The 21,937-nt window shown below is 40.5% G+C and overlaps 1 protein-coding gene across 2 annotated transcripts in view; it reads right to left on the reverse strand.

Moving 5' to 3' along the window:
- The window catches only part of LHCGR (luteinizing hormone/choriogonadotropin receptor), a 121,495-nt gene that overhangs the window by 66,068 nt on the left and 33,490 nt on the right, over window positions 1–21,937 (reverse strand). For both annotated transcript variants that reach the window (XM_071208808.1, XM_004458765.3), the window contains one exon: window positions 4,531–4,599. In XM_071208808.1, the coding sequence (XP_071064909.1) occupies window positions 4,531–4,599 (69 nt within the window). The remainder of the gene's footprint in view (window positions 1–4,530; window positions 4,600–21,937) is intronic.

Here is a 21,937-nt window from a genome sequence, read left to right on the forward strand (position 1 = left end):
ATACAAAAAAGGGGAGGAATTATAGCCTGTATAGAAAATTTCCACGGGTCTCTATTGTATATAGGATCACAATCAGATATGTGTATTGTAGAAAAGACAAGACTGAGAGCTATGAATCTCAAGGCTGCAGGAGAAGCCAAAGGCAGCCACTGCAGTAGCTACTCAAGGGCTTCTTTTCAACCCTTTAGCCCAAAGCTCAGGACACACTGCCCAGAACACCTTAGCTCAGACAGGAAGGTCTTTCAGTGACACCTGATGCTGGTGTCTCCAAGCACAGGCCCTTCTCTGGGTAGACAAGAGTAGGGTGGTGACATCAAAACCCTGGATGGTAAACACAGTGAACATCCATTGCTGCTGTGATGGTTCCAAGCATGGCGGCATGATTCTTTTGCACCACTGTTAAATGGCAAAACCAACTAACCAATCAAACAACTACCAACCAACAACCAACCACCTCCCCCAGCCCTCTGCCAGTGTAGTTACCTGTGCTCATCTCATAGCTTTCCGTCTTCTTCACTGTCTTTCTGCATGTCTTCAAATCATGCCTGTCATTTAAAAACTGCAAAAGCCACTCATCTCACACCCTGGGTGGCTGTTTTCCACATGCTATGACTATGTGTTTTTCTTGGAAACCTCACTCCTTTTATCAGAATGTACCTGTCAACTCACACATCATCCCATCTCCTGGGTGCACTTCCATTTTCAAAGAGATGAGGTTGTCAGAGTCAATTGCTGTTTAAAACCTAAATCAAAAGAAATTTCCCTTCCCAAACCTCTGTGTCTCTTCTTCCTGTGTCGGTTTGTTTTAATTATGTTCAGTTATGGTCATAAATCATTGAAACTGGGCTCTCTGAGTAAGTAATCCTCATGACAGCCAGGTCAGATTAATTGCTCAAATTTCATGACAGAGCTTTTCTCATGTTTTATAAAAACCCAGGTCTTTCTGTGCACTAACTGTGCATTATACAACTTGGTCAAAAATAAGTCAAATATATCTGCTGCGTTTTCCTGGGGGCACTTTTGGGCCCCCTCCAGATGATGTGTCCCTCCAGGTGTGAGAAGCACAAGGCAGGACAACTTTTTGAAGCACAGTGGGAGAACTCCCATACTCCAGTCTAAGCTTTCCTAACTGGGATGCTCTGGGAATGGTGCGGACTGACTCCCAGACCTTTAAAGGTGCCTGAGGGCAACCAGAAGCCTTCTCTTCCCTGTTCTGCCTTAGAAAGTAGGGCATTTGAGAACTTTGCAGGGCCTCAGTGTCATCATTCTGAGCAACTTTATTCAGTCCTAAAGGTGAGAAGGTGTCAGAGCCTGGGATGAATGTCTATTTAGTTCGAAAATTTACTTGACAGTTTTGAAAACTACTCTGCCCTCCCTGCTTAAAACCCTCAAGGGGTCTCCCCACCCTTAAAACAGAATTCAAACACTTTACCATGGACCCTCAGTCCTGCATAACTGGCTGTTGCCTCCATCTCCAGCTTTCCCATGCTGATGACTCTCCAGCCACACCGGCCTCCTCTCCATTTCTAGAGCATTTTAACTTCTTTTCTTTCCCACTGCACTACCTGTGTATATGCATTTCACTCTTTCTGTAGTACACGTCTCCTCATTTTGCCACAATGGACTCCTTGTCATCCTGTAGGCCCCACCTAAATATCTTGTCCTTGGTAAGGCCATCCCCAAGCACCTTATCTAAAGTGGGATATCCGCCTCTGCCTGCACTCTCTCAGATCTCAGGAATGGGCTACTTCCTTTGTAGTGCCCTGTGCACTGTGAAGACTGGAGATTGGAACATGGGCTTCCTGACCCCCACACAGTTCTCTCTCCATTACTCCTCCTGTGCCACCAAATAGGTGCTGGCTCCTTTGTGATTTCTGTTAACAGCACTGTTACTTTCCCTGTGATCCATGCTGGAAATATCTGCAGCATACATTTGACTCACTTTTGTCTCCATCCAAGATTTTGCTTTTTTCTGTCAATTCTATCTCCATTCACAGTATTTTCAGCTTTGCCCCTTTCTGTCCATGCCGACTTCCACTCTGCTTTAGAGTCTATCTTGTCTTCATCCTCCAGCCTTGCACACTTCCAGCCCTCTGTCCTCCTTGCTAATGGACTGACCATTTATTATTATTATTATTAATGGTGGTATTATATATATCATAAAATCTGCCATTTAACCATTTTTCATCAGACAATTCAGTGGCATTAATTACATTCACAGTGTTGTGCAATCATCATCACTATTTCCAAAATTGTTTTGTTCTCCCAAATAGAAACTCTGTACCCTTCAAGCAATAACTCCACATTCCCTCCTTCCCCCAGCCCCTGGCAACCTCTCATCTACTTTGTCTCTATGAATTTGCCTATTGTAGATATCTCCTGTAAGCAGAATCAGACAATTCTTATCTTTTTGTGCAGACTAGGCTTTTTAAAGCACCACTCTGACATTTTCCACCCCAGAACTTTCAAAAGCTTCTCATTTTCTACAAAACACAGTCCAAATTCTTTGCTTTGACATTTAAGGACCTCCCTGCTTTATCCTTAACTCATATCTAGAGCTTTCCAAAAGGTCCCATTTGCTGTTCCTTGGACATATCCCATGCCTCTGGGCCCTTCTTGCCATCCTCTGCCCAAATGTGCTTTTCTCTATTCTTTTGTCCAAATCAGGCCCAGCTCAAAGTCTGTCTCTTTCACAAGGCCTTCTCTAAATTCCTTACTCCTCCCTTTGCAATCATGGGCAGCTTTACCTCTCTCAGGACAGGTGTCAAATTTTGCCTTTTACTTTAGTATTTAGTGTACAGTTTATATACTGTTTGAAAATGCTTATTCCTGTTCTGTAACCTCCTATAGAGTAAGTACTGTGACTTATTCATCTTTGTTTCCCCTCAAAATATAGCATGTTTCCTTCAAACATAGTTGATCCTTGGTGAACACTTAAGTGAAAAATGAAATGAGGCATCCGAGAGTACTAGGCCAGAGAGGATATACATGCCTCTGATTTAAATTTAGCAGAAACAGATTAAAGTGGCCAGAATGAACCCTTCATTAAGAACAAATCAACCGTAAAATGCAGCCAGCAAGAAAATGGGGTAAAATTCACTCCATGATAGGAAGAACAACTTTTTAAATTTATCATTTCTTGAGCACTTACTATGTGCCAGACCCTGTGCTAAGCATGTAAAAATATCATCTTATGTAATTATTTTTGTTCATCCATAATGAATTACTAAAATAAATAATAAATAAGCACCTATTGTGTGCAAGTCTCTGTGTTAATTACTGAGGATATGGAATAGATCTTTTCATTTGGGTGGGGGTATCCTCAAAACAAGCCTCTTCGTAGCTCCATTTTACAGATGAGGACACAATGCCTCAGAAAAGTTAAGGAACTTGCTTAAGTGGGATAGGATTTTGAGTCCAAGTCAGCGGCACTAAAGCCTGTCTTTCTAGCCAAGCTGTATGGCATAGAGTCTATGTAGTAAGACCTTTGGTTAATGTCTAAAGTGAAAATAAACTGTCTATTGTGTAGGCTTGTGGTAACTCAGCTTCAGACTGGCATTAGGAGCATCCCCTAGGAGTTTGTTAGACTTGAAAATTCAGTAGGGGCCTACCCTAGCCCTACTGAATCAAAGTTTCTGGGGTTGGGACCCAGGAAGCTGTATTTTAACAATCTTCAGATGATTATTACGTGCATCAAAGTTTGAGAAACACTGGTATAGACCATAAGACTGTGTTCTACATGACATTTATTACAAAAGGTTTTTTTAAATTTAATTTTGGCTTTGATTGAGCTGTTCATGTGCCCTTTGTTTTTAGTATACACCACTGTAGGGTGATTTTCACCTCTTCCTATGTCTGTTGAGGTTCAGGTGCTCCACAGGCTTTGTGAATGTGCCATTTTTTTTTTTTTAATTTAATTTAATTTTTGTGCCACTCTTTTAAGAAGAAGAGTCAGAGAAAGAAAGAGGTTGGGATAATGAAGGAAACAGTAAGGACGCTCCCAGGTCAATGTTAATATTGGTTAGTAAAGGCTGTTAATATTGGTGACCATGCCAGGCTCCCTCATGCTGTGGAAAATGTGCTCGAGGGGCCCCCTTTCCTTCTGTAGGGAGATGGGACTCTTGAGTAGGTCTGTTGTGACTAATTAGGCTGGTAAAAGGTGTTACCCAATGTCTTTGCAGTACAGAGGATTTCTTTCTTTTCTAAAATCGTGCTGCCTCTAACACCCTATCAACCTGAGCAAAAGGGTTAGAGAGGGAGGTTGTGAGTTGGAGGAAGCATAAAGTAGGGTGTTGAATATTTCAGCAAACTGTCAACTTCAATGTATTGAGGCTGCATCTATCTTTGAAATCAGGGTGCTCTGGGGTTTCTAGCCAGCCAGTTGCCTAGTAACACGCGTGCAGCACCAAGGACTAGCCACTTGAAAGTTTATTTTTGCCCTGAGTTTGTTGCTGAAGATTGAATATGATCTGGTAGGCAGAGTAATATTTCATTTTTATTCATGGGCTGGGAAAATAAGCACATACTTACAGTGAAATCAGCGTTGTCCCATTGAATGCATGACTTTGTATTTCTTCAAATCCATTTCCATATAGTTTCCTGAAAGAGGGAGGAGAGAGAATTTAGGAAGGGAAGGAGCCGAAGTAAACAGTTTGGAGGCACACAATCTTCCTCCTATGACATTTATTACAAAGACAATTACTGGCATTCACAATATCTAACTCTGTTTGTCTAACATTTTAGATTCCAAGGCCCTGATGGGATGAAGCTGTTGTTTTTTGCTCTAGTTTGCTTATACTTCTACCTCCATCTCTACCTTCACCACTACTACCCATTTATTAGTTGTTTATTAAGTGTTAGGTACTTGTCTAACCATTCTACTTATATTTTATATTTAATTTTCATTATCATTTCCATTATGCTGATAGAAGCCTCAGACTCAGTGTTGTTTTGTAGCTTGCATAAAGTTGAAAGGAAAGCAGTGGTAGAGCTGGTCTTTGAGGCTGGAGCTGCCTTAAGCCCTGCCCTTGGTGCTAAGACTTATGTGGGCATGTGAACTTTCTGGGTTGCTGGAAAGCTGAGGGCAGAGGAAGGTTCCAGTACTGAGTCAGCTTTTCTTTTTCTTGGATAAGTAAGTACATGATTTTGAAGCTAAATTTGGCTCCAGAACTGAGAAGATTTCAATTTTTATAAATAGTTCCTTAAGATCCATTAGTAGAAAGAGAAATTAATTTAGTGGGTGCAACCAGCATTTTCAAAAATGAAATAGAACAGAAAAGAACAAATGGAATAGAGTGTGTTGCATGTAGTTAGGGTAGTACTGTTTCTGAAACTTTATTCCACCATTTTTCTATGTTATATATATTTACACACATACACACGTGTGTACATACACATAAGCTTCTACCTAGAATAAGGCATGAGTACACTAATACTGGGAAATGTTAGCCCTTAGAAAGGAGCCTGGAGACTCGATTGGCACCCTTTCATCTTACAAAGAAGGAAAGAGGGTCTGAGGGAAAAGTGACTTGTCTAAATGGAATCAGAGCATACTTTGTCTGGGGTTGCTTCCAGCACATCAATTTTACTGGTTGTTTTCATTTTTCTTCCCCCAGATATCCACATGGTCTACTAACCCTCCTCCTCAGGGCAGTTTTCAATGTTATTTTCTCAATGCAGCCGTTCCTGGCTGCCCTATTTAAAATACAACCCTGTCACCTAGCATTCCCTATCCCCTTTCCCTGGTTTGTTTTTCCTCCGTTGCTTTATCATCATCTGACCCATTACTAAATTTTACTTGTTTATTGTCTACCACCCCCAGCAGAATGTAAGCTCCATGAGAGCAAGGGTTTTTAAATTGTTTTGTTTGTTGCTAAATTTCGTATATTTAGAATAGTTCCTGGCCCCTGGTAGGATTATAATAAATATACATATTAAGTGAATTGGATGAACACATGGGTCTAATGTAGGATTAATTTCTTACTATAGGTCATAGCCAAGGAATCTTGAAACCCACAGACTTAAATGGAACTCTGTATAAATTCTTCATGAATAATTATGAAGGGGCCAGGTAAGAAAGGGCTGTGGTGCAATATAAAATTAAGCTCCTTGTACTGGCAAAATTCTAGCTTCCCTGCATGGAGTTGCTGGCAGCTGCATGCCCATGTTAGGGACAGGCTGGGGATGAGACTTGGGAAGTGACTCAGACACATGCCCCACCTGCCCCTGCTGCAGGTGGCCATTGCCAGCGAAGTTTCTCTAAACTTTGCTAAACAAAACAAGCACAGAATTTCACTACATGGTGTGTGTATGCACAAGTGCGTATGTGTGTAGTCTGTGTATGCATGCATGAGTGCAATCTCTTTCCATCAATTCGTAGCACACCTGAGACAATCCAGCATATAAAATAAATATAGGTGGGACTCACATTGAAGAAGCAGGATATTTGAACACTGAAATTCAGAAAATATAAATTAGAGATTGCAAAGTAATTCTTAAGTTTCCCTATTAGACTGAGTTCAAAGAGAGCAGGGGGTTTGTATTTAATTCAATTTTTAACACCGCCCCCACCTTCCTGGGCTTTCCATAATACTGTTACTCCGGGGAGCTCAGGCACTAGGGGGAGCTCAGGCACTAGGAAGCAGGGGCTCGTCCTTCCAAAGGAGGGTCTCTCCTGTCATCCTCTTGTCTCACAAGCTTTCTTTTGAGTTTAAACCTCACAAACTTACTCTTAAATGTGTGTGTTCTGTCTTAGATTATCAGATGCTCTGGTAGATTGAATCATGTCTCCCACAAAGACCCCATCCTGTGGGTGTGGACTCATTTGTAAATAGGACCTTCAAAGATCCTATTTGGATGAGGCCAAATTGAAGCAGGGTGGGCTTTAATCCAATATGACTGGATTCCTTAAGGTGAGGAAATATAGAGAAATACCAATGGCTTAGCAGGAGTTGCAGCGAGTAGGAAACAGAAGGAAGCAGTTCTCCATGTGACAGCGGCAGAGACCGAATTGTGAATTGCCAGCAAGCCACCACCAGAACATTCTAGACTTCAAAGAGAAAGAGGACAGCCCTGCCTATGCCTTGATTTTGTTCTTCTGGCCTCCAAAATTGGGAGACAATACATTCCTGCTGTTTAAGTCAGCTGGTTTGTGGTATCTGTTAGAGCAGACCTGGTAAACTAAGATGGATGCCATTTTCCAACCATTTTCCTTTTTCATTTATACTGTCGAGTCTGGAGAGGACAGGTGCATGGTTTATGTCTGTTGTCTTATGTAATTATAAACAACTTTCTTGCCTTCTCAGCAGCTGAATCCACTAGAATTCTTTTTTATTTTATTTATTTATTTATTTTAAAAAGATTTATTTATTTAATTCCCCCCTCCCCGGTTGTCTGTTCTCTGTGTCTATTTGCTGCGTCTTGTTTCTTTGTCCGCTTCTGTTGTCCTCAGCAGCACGGGAAGTGTGGGCAGCGCCATTCCTGGACAGGCTGCACTTTCTTTCGTGCTGGGCGGCTCTCCTTATGGGGCGCACTCCTTGTGCGTGGGGCTCCCCTACGCGGGGGACACCCCTGCGTGGCGCGGCACTCCTTGCACGCATCAGCACTGTGCATGCGCCAGCTCCACACGGGTCAAGGAGGCCCGGGGTTTGAACCGCGGACCTCCCATGTGGTAGACGGACGCCCTAACCACTGGGCCAAGTCCGTTTCCCTCTTTTCTATTTTATACTGAGAACCTTACTCTTTGGCAATCTCCTGCTATTTAGAGTGTTGAATTCCTTGATAGCAATTTTTACCTTTCAGATGAAGGAATCAGATCACTTTTTTCTTTGAACTTTTTTGAAGTTTGATTTTTTAGAGTTGAGGTCAGTATTTACCAAAGCATTCTCCTCCATCTGCTGAATCAGAATCACCTGGGGTTGTTTGTTAACCATATAGACTTAGATCTACTGACCAGCTAAACTGCAGACACACTGAATCAGAATCTAGTAATGGTATAAGGAATATTGCTGTTTTGTCATGAGCTCTCCTCATGTGCTTTGGGCATGCCAATGTGGGAACCCTTGCCCTAGAGTATATCATAGGATGATGCAGTTCTCACAATTTCCAAGATGCAATTATCTTTTAGTCAGAATTAAGTCCAAAGTCTTGTTGCTTCTCTACCGTCTAAGTGATAGAGCTGCATGTGTGATAGATCAAGAAAAAGTAGCTCCTTCTCTCTTTTTAGCAAAGCAAATATGCCAACAGTTGTATGGATACCTGCTGCCTGGTCACTGCACTGTGCTGTCCTGACCCTAGTTTTTGATGCATATTAGGATTTTCTCCTTTTTTTTTTTGGCAGATTCACAATGCATTGCTCTAAATGCAGCCTTGTGGTTAGCTTGCAGGCTCTGAGCTAAGGGCCTGGGCTTGAATGCCAAGCTTAGTTACTCTGGGCAAGTTATTTAACCTCTCTGTGCCTCAATTTCCTAATTTGAAAATAGGATGATAGTAATAGTGCCTGCTTCGAAGATGAACAGGGTAACATATGTTAAACTGTTAGAAATATATATTCTTGGAATACAATATAGTCTCAATGTGTTGCTGTGATTATTATTCTTATTTTGCAGTGGTCTTCTGAAAGAGAGTTGAGGGACCTCCCTCTCTATGCTCTGGGCAGGATTCTTTGGTCCTTGCTGAATTGAACATCACCTTCTTCGCCTGGGCTAGGGGCTGTTCTGCTCCTGGGTGAGTGGGGCAGGTAAGTGGCCTGGGCTTCCCCAATTGTGTTCACTCTCCAAGGGCTGGGCTGGGCTGGCACCATGGGCTTTTTGGCATTTAGACAGTTTCCATATCTTTCTTTCTTTTTTTTTTAAAGTCTGGGTCTTGCTTGTCCCAACTTTCCAAAGAACGCAGTTCACAGTTTCCTCTTCAGCTGTTCTTCATCTCTGTTCTTAGCAGAATGAGCTGCCTTGTTGTGATTAGAGTGACTTCCTTACTTTAAGAAACTACAAGTGCAAGTGGGAGACCACATGCTGTCAGGCCTGCGTAATACTTTAAATGCCCCTTAGAAACATTTGGGGAGTCACTTCAGATAACTGTTTTCCAAAATATAATTGTGTCAGAAAAAAAATGAGGTCTTCCTTTGCTTGAAGATTTTGTCAGTGCAGAAAAATGAAGGTTCCCCCCCTCCCTTTATTAAAATAGCGGCAACTTACTTTAAAGCATTGTCTAGATTCTTTATTTGAATGTCAGTAATTGTGAATCAAATTGAGAGAATGGTACCTTTTTATTCAAAATAAGATTCGGGCTTTAGAATGTAATCACAGATGATATTATAATTCTGAATGCTTTCTCATAAAGTACTTCAAATATTCCAGGGGCTCTAAAGACTTTCTGGGGTAATAGTAACAGGGTCACATGTTGTCATTGTTCCCTCTTAGATCATGTGGCCACCTGTTTTGTGGATGATTTAAAGAAAGAAAGCTGAATTTATGTTTACTGATGTCAGACTGTCAAAAAGTAGCCCCAATGCTAAAGGGAAAGCATAGATAATATGTCCTCTGGTGGCATTTCTATAAGCAAATGTTTATCAAATGGCTGTACAAACCTCATCCTAAAGAAGAGGGATCCTCAGTTTACCATTTTCTTATCTGTTAGGCACTTTGCTGAAGTCCTTTTACATCTGAATAATCCCCAACACAAGAAGATACTCCCCTAGTGAATACACTGGCAGGAGTTGTATGAATAGCTGTCTCTGGTCACTACTCTGTCTGCCATGACTCTAGTTGTGAAAGTACACCAGGGCTCCCCTCATTTCCAGGGGTTCACAGTTTCTGTGGCGAGAGGCCCCTTTCCCTGATATGGTTGTGCCTCCCTCCTTTCAGTAGCACTGAGCGCTCATGTTTACCTACACCTAGGCCAAGTTCACTTTACCATATGCAGATAATAAAAGGGGCGACAGGTATCAAAAAGAACAATGAAGCTATGGATTATAATATACTGAATAAAACTTTAAAAAATCCACATTCCATAGTGACACTTAGGAAGAATAACAGATATAGAGGAAAAAGAAAAAAAAAAGAAATGCTCTTTTTTTTTTACAGAAGAATATTGAGTAATAAATGTAGAAGGGATGGTAGAATTTAAAAAATTACCATTTTGTAACTCTGTGTGCAAGGACCATCAATGATTATTAAAACCATTGGGGGAAGTAGACTTGGCCCAGTGCTTAGGGCATCCGTCTACTACATGGGAGGTCCGCGGTTCAAGCCCCGGGCCTCCTTGACCCGTGTGGAGCTGGCCCATGCACAGTGCTGATGCGCACAAGGAGTGCCCTGCCATGCAGGGGTGTCCTCCGTGTAGGAGTGCGCAAGGAGTGCGCCCCATAAGGAGAGCCACCCAGTGCGAAAGAAAGTGCAGCCTGCCTAAGGATGGTGCCACCCACATGGAGAACTGACACAACAAGATGACACAACAAAAAGAAACACAGATTCCCGTGCCGCTGACAACAGAAGTGGACAAAGAAGAAGATGCAGCAAATAGACACAGAACAGACAACCGGGGGGAAGGGGAGAGAAATAAATAAAAATAAATAAATCTTTAAAAAAAAACAAAAACCATTGGGTGAAAGTTTGTTGAGGAATAGGATAGCAAGTAGTAGGACAGTGCAACATGAGGTGCCTACTGGTTTGATGCAGTGGGAGACACAAGATCTCTTTCATGGTGTCCTTTCAGAAATGTCTGACCTAATTGGGTGATGACAACACAGTCAGATGACTCCAGACAGTTGGCTTGGGTTTCTCAAAGGATTTGGTATCATAAAAACAGAGGAAGACAGGGGTTACTGTTCTAGATGGAGGGTAGGAATGAGGAAAGAATAAGAGACATAACAAAATGCAATGCATAAAATTTAATTGGATTCTGAAATTTTAAAAAAATCTATATAATATATTTATTTGGGATAGTTTGGGTCATTTGAGTATGGACTGTAGGATTGATGATGTCATTCATGTTGATTTTTCTTAAGTGTGATTGAGTTGTAGTTATGTAGAATGTCCCTTTTTGGGGGAGATGTATGCTAAGTATTTAGGGCTAAATCATCCTCATGTTTATGAACTTCTTTTGAATGGTTTGGCAAAAAGGAAATGTATATACTTACATATATGAAGAAAGGAATGGATGTGGCAAGCTATTAATAGATGTTAAATATAGGTGAAACATACAGTAGCATTCATAGTACTGTTCTTTCTACTTTTCAGTGGGGTAAAAATTTCAAAAGAAAAAATGAAAATAAAAAATATTGAAGAAGAGGTGATAGAACAAAATGTTTTCAGGATGGTCTAAAAAAACTGGCTTGTAGAGCTGCAGGGTGCCTAAAAGTTACCTCCTGAGAGCCTCTATATTGCTCAAATTGGTCACTCTCTAAGCCAAGCTCAGCATATAAATCATTTCCTTTCTCCCAGTGTGGGACATGATTCCCGGGAATGAACCTCCCTGGTGCTGAGGGATTACTACCAAGCACTGGCTGGTGATGCAACTAGAAAAAGGCCTTGGATAAAAGAAGGAAATAGTAAAGACAAATGAATTTATATGGCTAAGAGACTTCAAAATGAGTTGGGAGGTCACCAGAGGGGTCATGCTTACACATGTCTCAGTAGGATCTCAGGGACAGCCAAAGTAGATACAACCCCAGGTAGTGGTGCTCCTGTGGGCTACAGAGACATGCAGGTTCTACAGTCATGGCAGATGACTCTGGAGTTTGGTGCCTTGCCAGTGGGCCCTACTTTCAAATTTGTGCTTCTGAGGTGATGGAGTTGGATAGATGTGACTTCTCTACACTTGCCTCTTCTATCCCTTTTACTGAACCTGTGATTGGTGCTGGGGCTGGTGTATGCCTAGGCAACTTGACTCTCTGGACTCCATGTGCCAGCTGGGGCCCTGACCTCAGCAGATTTGCAGCACCTACTCTCCAGTTTGTTGGACTTACCCAGGTCAGCTAACAAAGAAGTGAGGTTGGTCAGCCACCACACTAAAGAACCAAGAGAGTCTACAGCTGCAAGCAGCAGAATCCCATCCATCAGCCATGTGGGATCTAAGGCCCCTCTTGATTTAGAGGTGGAGTGGACATTGTCATCCCAGGGTCCTCAGGATGGAAGAATAAAATATGGATTAGAGTGGACTTATTGGTATTCTACTATAGAACTATTGTGACTCTAGCAATGGAAGAAATTATATCATTGATATGGAGACAGTGGCCATGGGAGTTGCTGAAGGCAGGGAGAGGGCAAAAGAGGTGTGATATGGGGGCATTTTCAGGACTTGGAGCTGTCTTGAATGACATTGCAGGGACAGATGCGGGATATTATATATCCTGCCATAACCTACTGAATGGACTGGGAGAGAGTGTAAACTACAACATAAACTATAATCCATGCTGTATAGCAGTGCTCCAAAATGTATTCATCAAATGCAGTGAATGCACCACACTGATGAAAGAAGTTGTTGATGTGGGAGTGGTGGGGGTGTGGGGAGTGGGGTATATGGGAACCTCATATTTTTTAATGTGAAATTTTGTGTGATCTATGTATCTTTTAAAAATTAATAAAAATATATTTTAAAAAACTGACTTGCTTGGGATTTGCTGAATAGTAGCTTTAAATTGTGGAGGTGCATATAGTTAACATGATATGATTGCATTTACACAAGGAGGTATTAATAATTCTCTTGAGGGGAGCAGATTTGACCCAATGGATAGGGCATCCACCTACCACATGGGAGGTCCAAGGTTCAAACCCAGGGCCTCCTCACCCGTGTGATGAGTTGACCCACGCACAGTGCTGATGTGCGCAAGGAGTGCCGTGCCATGCTGGGGTGTCCCCTGCATAGGGGAGCCCCATGCACAAGGAGGCACCCTGTAAGGAAAGCTGCCGGAAAGGGCGGAAAAAAAGCACAGCCTGCCTAGGAATGGAGCCACACACATGGAGAGCTGATGCAGCCAGATGACGCAACAAAAAGAGACACAGATTCTGGGTGCCGCTGACAAGAATAGAGGCGGACACAGAAGAACACACAGCAAACAGACACAGACAGCAGACAACTGGGGGAAGCAGGGATGGGAAGGGGAGAGAAATAAATAAAAAAAAATAAATCTTTAAAAAAAATAATTCTCTTGAATAGACAGAGGGATAAAGGCATGGCAAGGTGGAATGACCTAAGACTGCTTGGCTGGCTAGAGGCAGAGCCAGGACTAGAGCCCTGTTTCCTCTTTCAGTGTCCAACAATCTTTCTTGTATGGTTTGTAATAGCCTGGACAGTTAGAATCTTGTCATCATTTACCAGGCATTTCTTTTCTGAATGTTTTTGGAGAATTAATTGCCAAGACCATTCCTTCTCTGTTTTGTGAATCAAGGTTGTTTCCTTTTGGTGACTGGTATGATTAGCCATCTGAAATATTTTAAAGGAGTTCAAAATCCTGCTCACTCAGGGGGACATTTGAAGGTGGCCTCTTTAGGGGATTTAATGAAAATCGAAAGTGGCTATAAAGGAACATTGGAATATAATGCATAGTTTTAAGATTAGACACACTAGGCTTCTCTATAGCATCAAGTGAAGTGTTTGGTTTTTATTAAATAAACTCACAGCTGGTAAAGATTTGGGTAGGGGGAGGGCAGGAAAGTCTCCACAGAAAGCAAAATCTCAAATACTACTAATAAAGAAAAGAGAAGGCTTGCTTTCATTATTTTCTAATAAGGGGGTTGAACTTTATAGCTGAGAAAATGTGGCTTCCTCCTAAGTGTAATGCCCTTTATCCAGAAGGATGTTCCAAAGGATACTTTGCTTAGCCAAGGGCCCCTTCAGGTGAGAACAAGTGCCAAGCAAGGGACTAATCATTCCCCTTGTAGATAATGGGCCAAAAGAAAGAAGGAATCTTGCTAAGCATTGCTTTAGATATCAGAATCTCTTTCATTTGACCCATCCAGGAACAATCCCGGGTCAGACAATTTAGAGTTTGAACCCATCCAAGCTCCTAGCATCCAGAAAGGAGAGAGGAACTCTAAATGCAGGGTGCTCAGCTCAGCTTATATATCAAACCAACAATGGCTCATTTGCAAAGCAGGAATGACTCCTAAGGTATTTCACATGTGGCTGCAGCCAGAAAAGCACAGCATGGAAGATATTATTTCTTAATTGGTCCTGGAACAGTTTATGATGAATGAACATTGCAGAAACAGGTCAACTTTGAGAGAAATGGTATTCACATGGAAGAAACCTGGAGAAATTCATAGAAGATCTGACTGCTGATTACATGAAGTCACCTGGCTTTGTCCATGTCTGCATGCAGGGGAAGGAAGCCCTCTTCTCGGAGAATATGCCTTTAAGAGAAGTCATTTCTAATCTCATGGAACAAATACTAGCAGGAGCTTCAAGAGGAGAGAGCATAAGGACACCCTTCTAGGGTCTCTAAGATAGTCCCCTTTAAACAAGACAAGGAGATGAATATAAAGAAGACAGCAGTAGGAAGCGGACTTGGCCAATGGCATCCACCTACCACTTGGGAGGTCCACGGTTCAAACCCTGGGCCTCCTTGACCCGTGTGGAGCTGGCCCATGAGCAGTGCTGATGTGCATAAGGAGAGCCCCGCTACACAGGGAACCTCAGGTGCAGGGAGTGCGCCCTGTAGGGAGAGCTGCCCAGTGTGAAAGAAAGTACAGCCTTCCCAGGAATGGCACTGCACACATGGAGAGCTGACACAGCAAGATGACGCAACAAAAAGAAACACAGATACCCAGTGCCGCTGGTAAGGATAGAAGCAGTAATAGAAGAGCACACAGCGAATGGACACAGAGAGCAGACAACTGGGGGGTGAGGGAGGGGGGGAGAAAGGGGGAGAAAGGGGGAGAAACAAATAAAAAATAAATCTTTAAAAAAAAAAGAAGACAGCAGCAACATTTTATGAAAATCAATCAATTAAATGTCAGTATTACTAGTTGAGGCAATCAAGTACCTTCCCTAGTTACTATTCAGGAAGATAATAGCCCTAAGCCTGAAGAAGGAAGTGTTTCTCAGGAGAACCTGCACGACTCCAGTAGCACAGAGCTTCACTCCTCCAGATCCCAGGAATAATTCCTAGGAGGACCCTCTTATCAAGATGTCCCTATGGAGGTAGGACCACAGTTTCTTCCCAGGCCAGTCCAAGCCAGCCCTAAGCCTGTCTTTACAGACCAATGCAATGATGGAACATCCAGGTCTGGGGTAAAACAAGAATCCATGGTCCCCCCAGATCATGTGAGGGTTGTCCCAGGATCTTTAGGTATCTCTCTCAGCCAGACACTCATGAGAGAAGATACAGGAAGTAGAGACCATTTGTTTACGCTGAGTGTTACAAACGTTTCTTCCAAACATCAAAACCTACATGTGCACCAGAAGATTCACACAGCAGAGAAGCCCTTCAAGTGCAACACATGTGAAAAGTCCTTCAGCCACAAAAACAACTTGTGGGCTTATGAGAGAATCTACACTGGAGAGAAGCCCTATATGTGTTCCCTTTGCCAGAGAAGTTACCACCAGTCATCCACATACTACCACCATGTGAGGACCCACCAGAAAATTTCAAAAGTGAATCTGCCATACCAGAAGCTACTGTCTCCACAGAAGATAAATTCAAAAATTATCTGGTATGTCTAATATTTCCTGAAAAATGGTAATTATTTTAGTAGGGTGATCAGATAGAGATTGGTTACTTGGGTAGAATTACTCATCCTTCATCTTCCTTTATTGTGTGATGCCCTTATTCAAAGATTAAATTTACCTGAGGAAGACTTCAGATAGAAAAAGAAACAAACAAAACTTATGGGATGCAGCAAAGGTAGTGCTGAGAGAAAAATTTATAGCTCTAACTGCTTACATTAAAAAAGATCTCAAATCAGAGAACTAGCCTGACAACTGGAAGATCTGCAAAAAGAATAGCAAAACCCAAAGCAAGCAGAAGGAAGGAAATAACAAACATTAGCGTAGAGATAAATGATAGAAAAAATAGTCAATCAATGAAACCAAAAGCTGGTTCTTCGAAAAGATTAAAATCAAACCTTAGCTAGACTGAGAAAGAAAAAAAAAAAAAGAGAGGATGCAAATAACTAAAATCAGCAATGAAAGGGAGGACCTAACAGAAATAAAAAGAATTATAAAAGTATACCAACACATTTGAAAACCGAGATCAAATGGACAAATACCTAGAAACAAACATGACCAATAACAAAGAGATGGAATCAGTAATCAAAAACCTTCCAAAAAAGAAAAGCCCAGCACCATATGGCTTCACTGGTGAATTTTACAAACAATTACAAGAATTAACACTAGTCCTGCTCAAACTCTTCCTGAATATTGGAGAGGAGGAACATTCCTTAACTCAGTATATGAACCCAACGTTACTCAATATCAAAGCCAGATAAAGATACCACAAGAAAAGAAAATTATAGACCAACATCCCCTGTGAATATAGATGGGAAAATCTTCAACAAAATACTAGCAAACTGAACCCACAGTGTACTAAAAAAATAAACACCACCATCAAGTAGGATTTATCCCAGATATGTAAGGGGTGCAACATAAGAAAATCAATTACTACAATATACTACATAAATAGAATGAAGGAAAGAAACACTTGATTACTTCAGTTGGTGCAGAAAAGGCATTTGACAAATGCAGCACCCCTTCTTGATAATATCACCCAGAAAACTAGGAATAGAAGGAAAATTCCTCTACATAATAAAGGGCATACATGAAAAACTCACAGCTAATGTCATGTTCAATAGTGAAAGACTCAAAGTTTTGCTGCTAAAATCAGGAACCAGACAAGGATGCTCACTGTCACTACTGTTATTCAACATTGTACTGGAACTTCTAGCCAGAGCAATTAGGAAAAAAAAAAAAAAAAGATGTAAATGGCATCCAAATTGGATAGAAAAAGGCAAAACTTTCCTTATTTGCAGATGACATGATCCTTTGTGTAGAAAATACTGAGAAATCTGCAAACAAGCTACTAGAGCTAACAAAAAAATGGTGGTGTATAAGATCAACATGCAAAAATCAGGAGTGTTTCTATATAGCAGTAATGAATAATCTAAAAAGGAAATCAAGAAAAAAATTCCATTTACAATAGTAATTAAAAGAATAAATTTAATCAAGAATGCAAATGATTTGTACACAGAAATCTACAAAACCTTGCTGAAGGGAAACGGACTTTGGCCCAGTGGTTAGGGCGTCCGTCTACCATATGGGAGGTCCACGGTTCAAACCCCGGGCCTCCTTGACCCGTGTGGAGCTGGCCATGCGCAGCGCTGATGCGCGCAAGGAGTGCTATGCCACACAAGGGTGTCCCCCGCGTGGGGGAGCCCCACGCGCAAGGAGTGCGCCCGTGAGGAAAGCCGCCCAGCGTGAAAAGAAAGAGCAGCCTGCCCAGGAATGGCGCCGCCCACACTTCCCGTGCTGCTGACAACAACAGAAGCGGACAAAGAAACAAGACGCAGCAAATAGACACCAAGAACAGAGAACCAGGGGAGGGGGGGAAATTAAATAAATAAATAAATCTTTAAAAAACAAAACAAAACAAAACCTTGCTGAAAGAAAATCAAAAACCTAAATAAATGGAAGGACATTCCATGCTTATGGATTGGAAGACTAAATATATTGTTCAGAATATCAGTTTTTTTACCCAAAGTTATTTACAGAATGAACACAAACCCTATCAAAATTCCAACAGATGTCTTTGTAGAAATGGAATCGTCAAATTTATATGGAAGGGTAAAGGATTCTGAATAGCCAAAACTATCCTGAAAAAGAACAAAGTTGGAGGACTCGCATTTCCCAATTTTAAAACTTATTACAAAGCTACAGTAATCAAAACAGCATGGTCCTAGCACAAGGGCAGATATATTGACCAATGAAATTGAGTTCAGAGTTCAGAAATAAATCCTCACATCTATGGCCAATTGATTTTTGAGAGGGGTGCAAGTCTACACAATGGGAGAATAGCCTCTTCAGCAAATGGTGCTGGCAGTACTAGATCTCTATTTGCAAAACAATGAATATGGACCCCTAACTCTCACCTTATACAAAAATTAACTCAAAATGAATCAAAGACTTAAGTATAAGAATGAAAACTATAAAACTCCAAGAAAAAAACAGAGAAGCATCTTTAGGAACTTGTGTTAGGCAATGGTTTCATAAACTTTACACCAAAAGCATGAGCAACAAAAGGAAAAAAAAGATAAATGGGACTCCATAAAAATTTTTAAAAAACTTTTTTTTTTTTTTGCATTGAAGGATGTTATCATGAAATTAAAAAACAACCTACAGAATGGGAGAAAATATTTGGAAACCATATATCCTATAAGATTTTAATATACAGAATATATAAAGAAATCCTACAACTCAACAAATAAAAAAATGGGCAAAATCCTAGCAAAGAGTTGACAGATTTTAGACTACAAATCAGTTTGTACCCATAGTGCATTGCCTCAAGAAGCATCTTCTGACTCTCTACTTTAAGTTATAACACTTTAGTTTAACACTAAAATGTAGAAAAAACATAAGAAATAAATGGAAGGTGAGTTTTATTTCACTTCAAAAGTCTAATATATGAATAATATTCTATTTGCACACTGGCCTAAGCTGAATAAACTTGACTTTAGTTGTAAAGTACTGAGCAGCACTGACTTAAGCTTTGTGACTTCAAGGATCTTGTCAAAGATTTCTATAAAATTCATGTTATGAGACAATTGTTAAATAGAAATTGGGACAATGGGGAGATGATGATGTGGCAACCTTTTTATTATTTTTTTAGGTGTATTTCTGTGGGAGTAGTCATGCCAGATAAAGGGAAAGATAATAACACTCAACTTACTCAGTTAGTGTTGGTTCATGTAAGATAACCCCTTGAAAAGAAAGACTTGAATTTCCAGAGCTCTGGGTTATTTTGGTTGTATCATTTATAGCCACGTCCTGGCACACTTAAATGCCACATTTTAGAGCAAAATCTGTTGTCAAGTAAGAAACAAGAAAGTTGCTAATGAGACTCCAAAGCATAGCAAATGCACTGACAAAATAAGCACCTTGTTTGGTATTTATATCTAGAGAATGGTTAATTACAGAGGATTTCCTAAAACATTGACATTGGCACTACAGGCAATACTGCTAATTTTTTCATGGCTTCTTGGCAAGGGCAAAGTGCCAAAGGGGTCAAGTTTGTGCATTTATTTCTTCTGTGGCCTTTTGCACACTTCTTCAGACTGTCCTTCTAGTCTTTTCAAACAATCTCAGAAATATATGCAGGAAATATTCATTCCTACTACTAGAGAAATAACCATAACATGAACTCTGTTGATGATGAGTCAATTATGTCACCTAGATGCCAGATATAGTCAACACAGTAAAAAAATAAAGGGCAAAGGACTTGGACATTTCTCCAAAGAAGATAAACAAATGGTCAAAAAAGCACATGAAAAGATGCTCATTGGTCACTAGGGAACTGCAAATCAAAATCACAGAAAGATACGATGTCACATCCATTAGCATGGCTACTATTAAAAAATGGAAAATAGCAAGTGTTGTAGAGGATGTGGAGAAATAGAACACTCGTTTATTGTTGGTGGGAATGTAAAATGGTGTAGACTCTGTGGAAAACAGTTTCTTGATTCCTTAGAAAGTTAATTATAAAATTACCATGAAACCTGGCAATCCCACTACTAGGTATATACTGGAAAGAATTGAAAGCAGGGACTTGAATAGATGTTTGCACATCGATGTTCATAGTAATTGTGACAATTCACAATTGTCAAAAGATGGAAGCAACTGAAGTGCCCATCAACTGATGAATGGATAAACGAAATATGGTATACACACACACACACAAACAATGGGATATTATTCAGCTGTAAAAAGGAATGAAGTTCTGATACATGTGATGTCATGGGTAAATCTTGAAGACATCATGTTGAATGAAATAAGCCAGACACAAAAGGACAAATATTTTAGGATCTCATTAATATAATGAGAATAAGCAAATTCAAAGAATTAGCAACTAGAATACAGGTTACCAGGGGCTGGAGTGGGGATAGGGAATGGGGAGTTAATACTTAGTTGCTACAGAATTTCTGTTAGGGGTGATGGAAAGATTTTGGTAATGAATGGTGGTGATGGTAGCACACATAGTAAATGAGATTGACACCCTGAACTGTATATCTGAATGTGGTTAAAAGGGGAAATTTTAGGTTGCATATGTGTTGCTAGAATAAAAATTTAAAAAGAAACATAGGGCTGTACAATGTAAACAGTGAACCCTAATATAAACTATGGACTATAGTTATTAGTACAATTAAACAATATTCTTTTACTAATTGTAACAAAGGCACCATACTAATGCAGACTGTTAATAATAGTGGAGGGAATATGGGCACACTCTATTTTCTGCATGATTTTATATACACCTACAAGAAATTATACATAAAAAGTAGTTTAAATAGTGTAGGCATTTAATAATTGCTATATAAATATTCACTGCTGTTATCATGTTTGCCCATACAAATGTTACTGGTCCTCTGAGGTCCAACCAAAGTCTCAGATCCAACATAATTCCTCCACTGACTTCTGCTCACGAGGATTTATTCGAGATCTTATTTCTGTGTACCACACACTCTCATAGTGAATATCTAGTAGGCTGTATTATTCTTTCATTATCTCCCATCTTTCCCAACCATGGAGATTATAAGCTACTTGATAGTGGCTCTTATATTTCATTTGTGTTCCCAGTAAAGGCATATGAAGAACACATATCCTAAGGCATGAGGCACTTCCTTCTCAGAGTTGAGTCTGTGAATACCTTTTTATTTTAGAGGACACGATGAACAAGTAATTCCCAACCCATTATCCAATGGTGGCTCAGAAACACTTTATAGACAGCTAGAAGAGCTGTGGTTTTGAGGGAAGAGGTGGAAATAGAAAAAGGAGACTCCAAAGAAGTATTTCTGAGATCTACAGAGTCTCCTTTCTGGTGTTCAAGAGTTGCTAGTAAAGAATTTGAGTTAATTTGAATTTATTTTTGATTGTTGCTCCGAATTCTTCTGATAGTAATATTCTGAGCCAGGACCACATTGGTCCTAGCTTTGTAACATGACAATTATACATGTCAAATTACACCTATCCAAAGTAAAAGTACTATATAAGGGCAGTGTACCACTGGTACCAATTTTTAGAAACTATTGATACGAAAGGTGACCTCTGAGATGAACTCTTCTCTTTTTTTACACCTACATCTTCATTTTAGGGCCATTCAAAAATCATTCTCTCCCTTTTTTTCCTTAAAGATGAGCTTATTTTTTTGCCTCATCAAAATCCTGACATGGGCTATAACCAAAGCAGAAAGAATGAGAGGGATATGGCTGTGGGAAGAAGAATTGAATATGGGCCACTAAGCTTTGGGTATAAATGGGACATGATGCCCAGCATGTTGGGGTAGAGGGCATCCCATGCAAACATCGTCTGGACCTTAGAGGGAAGGAAGTCAGGCAGTTGTACTGTGAAGAGAATGTGCGGGGTTATTTTAGTACAGTGCCTCTCAAACTTGAATGTGAATGTGAATCATCTGGAGATCTTGTGAATGCAGACTTTAAGAACATAAATCTGGGGTAGGGCTTGAGATTCTGCATTTGTAACCTGCTTCCAGAAGATGCCGAAGATGCTGGTTCATGGGCCATGCTTTGAATAGCAAAGCTTGGGAAATAGTATGAAAGAGACAGGACTTGTAAGCTTAGTAACCTGAAGAATTACTGCCAAATCAGAAGAATGTTATTTTTAAGTATTCAGGGAATGATCATAGATAGTTGTTACTTCAGAAACAAAGTGAGACAGTGTCAAGGGTAGGATGAAAAATCAGAGAAAAGAATAGGGCCCATTGATTAACTAC

Source organism: Dasypus novemcinctus, chromosome 17 (assembly GCF_030445035.2).
Source record: "Dasypus novemcinctus isolate mDasNov1 chromosome 17, mDasNov1.1.hap2, whole genome shotgun sequence".
NCBI lineage: Eukaryota > Metazoa > Chordata > Mammalia > Cingulata > Dasypodidae > Dasypus > Dasypus novemcinctus.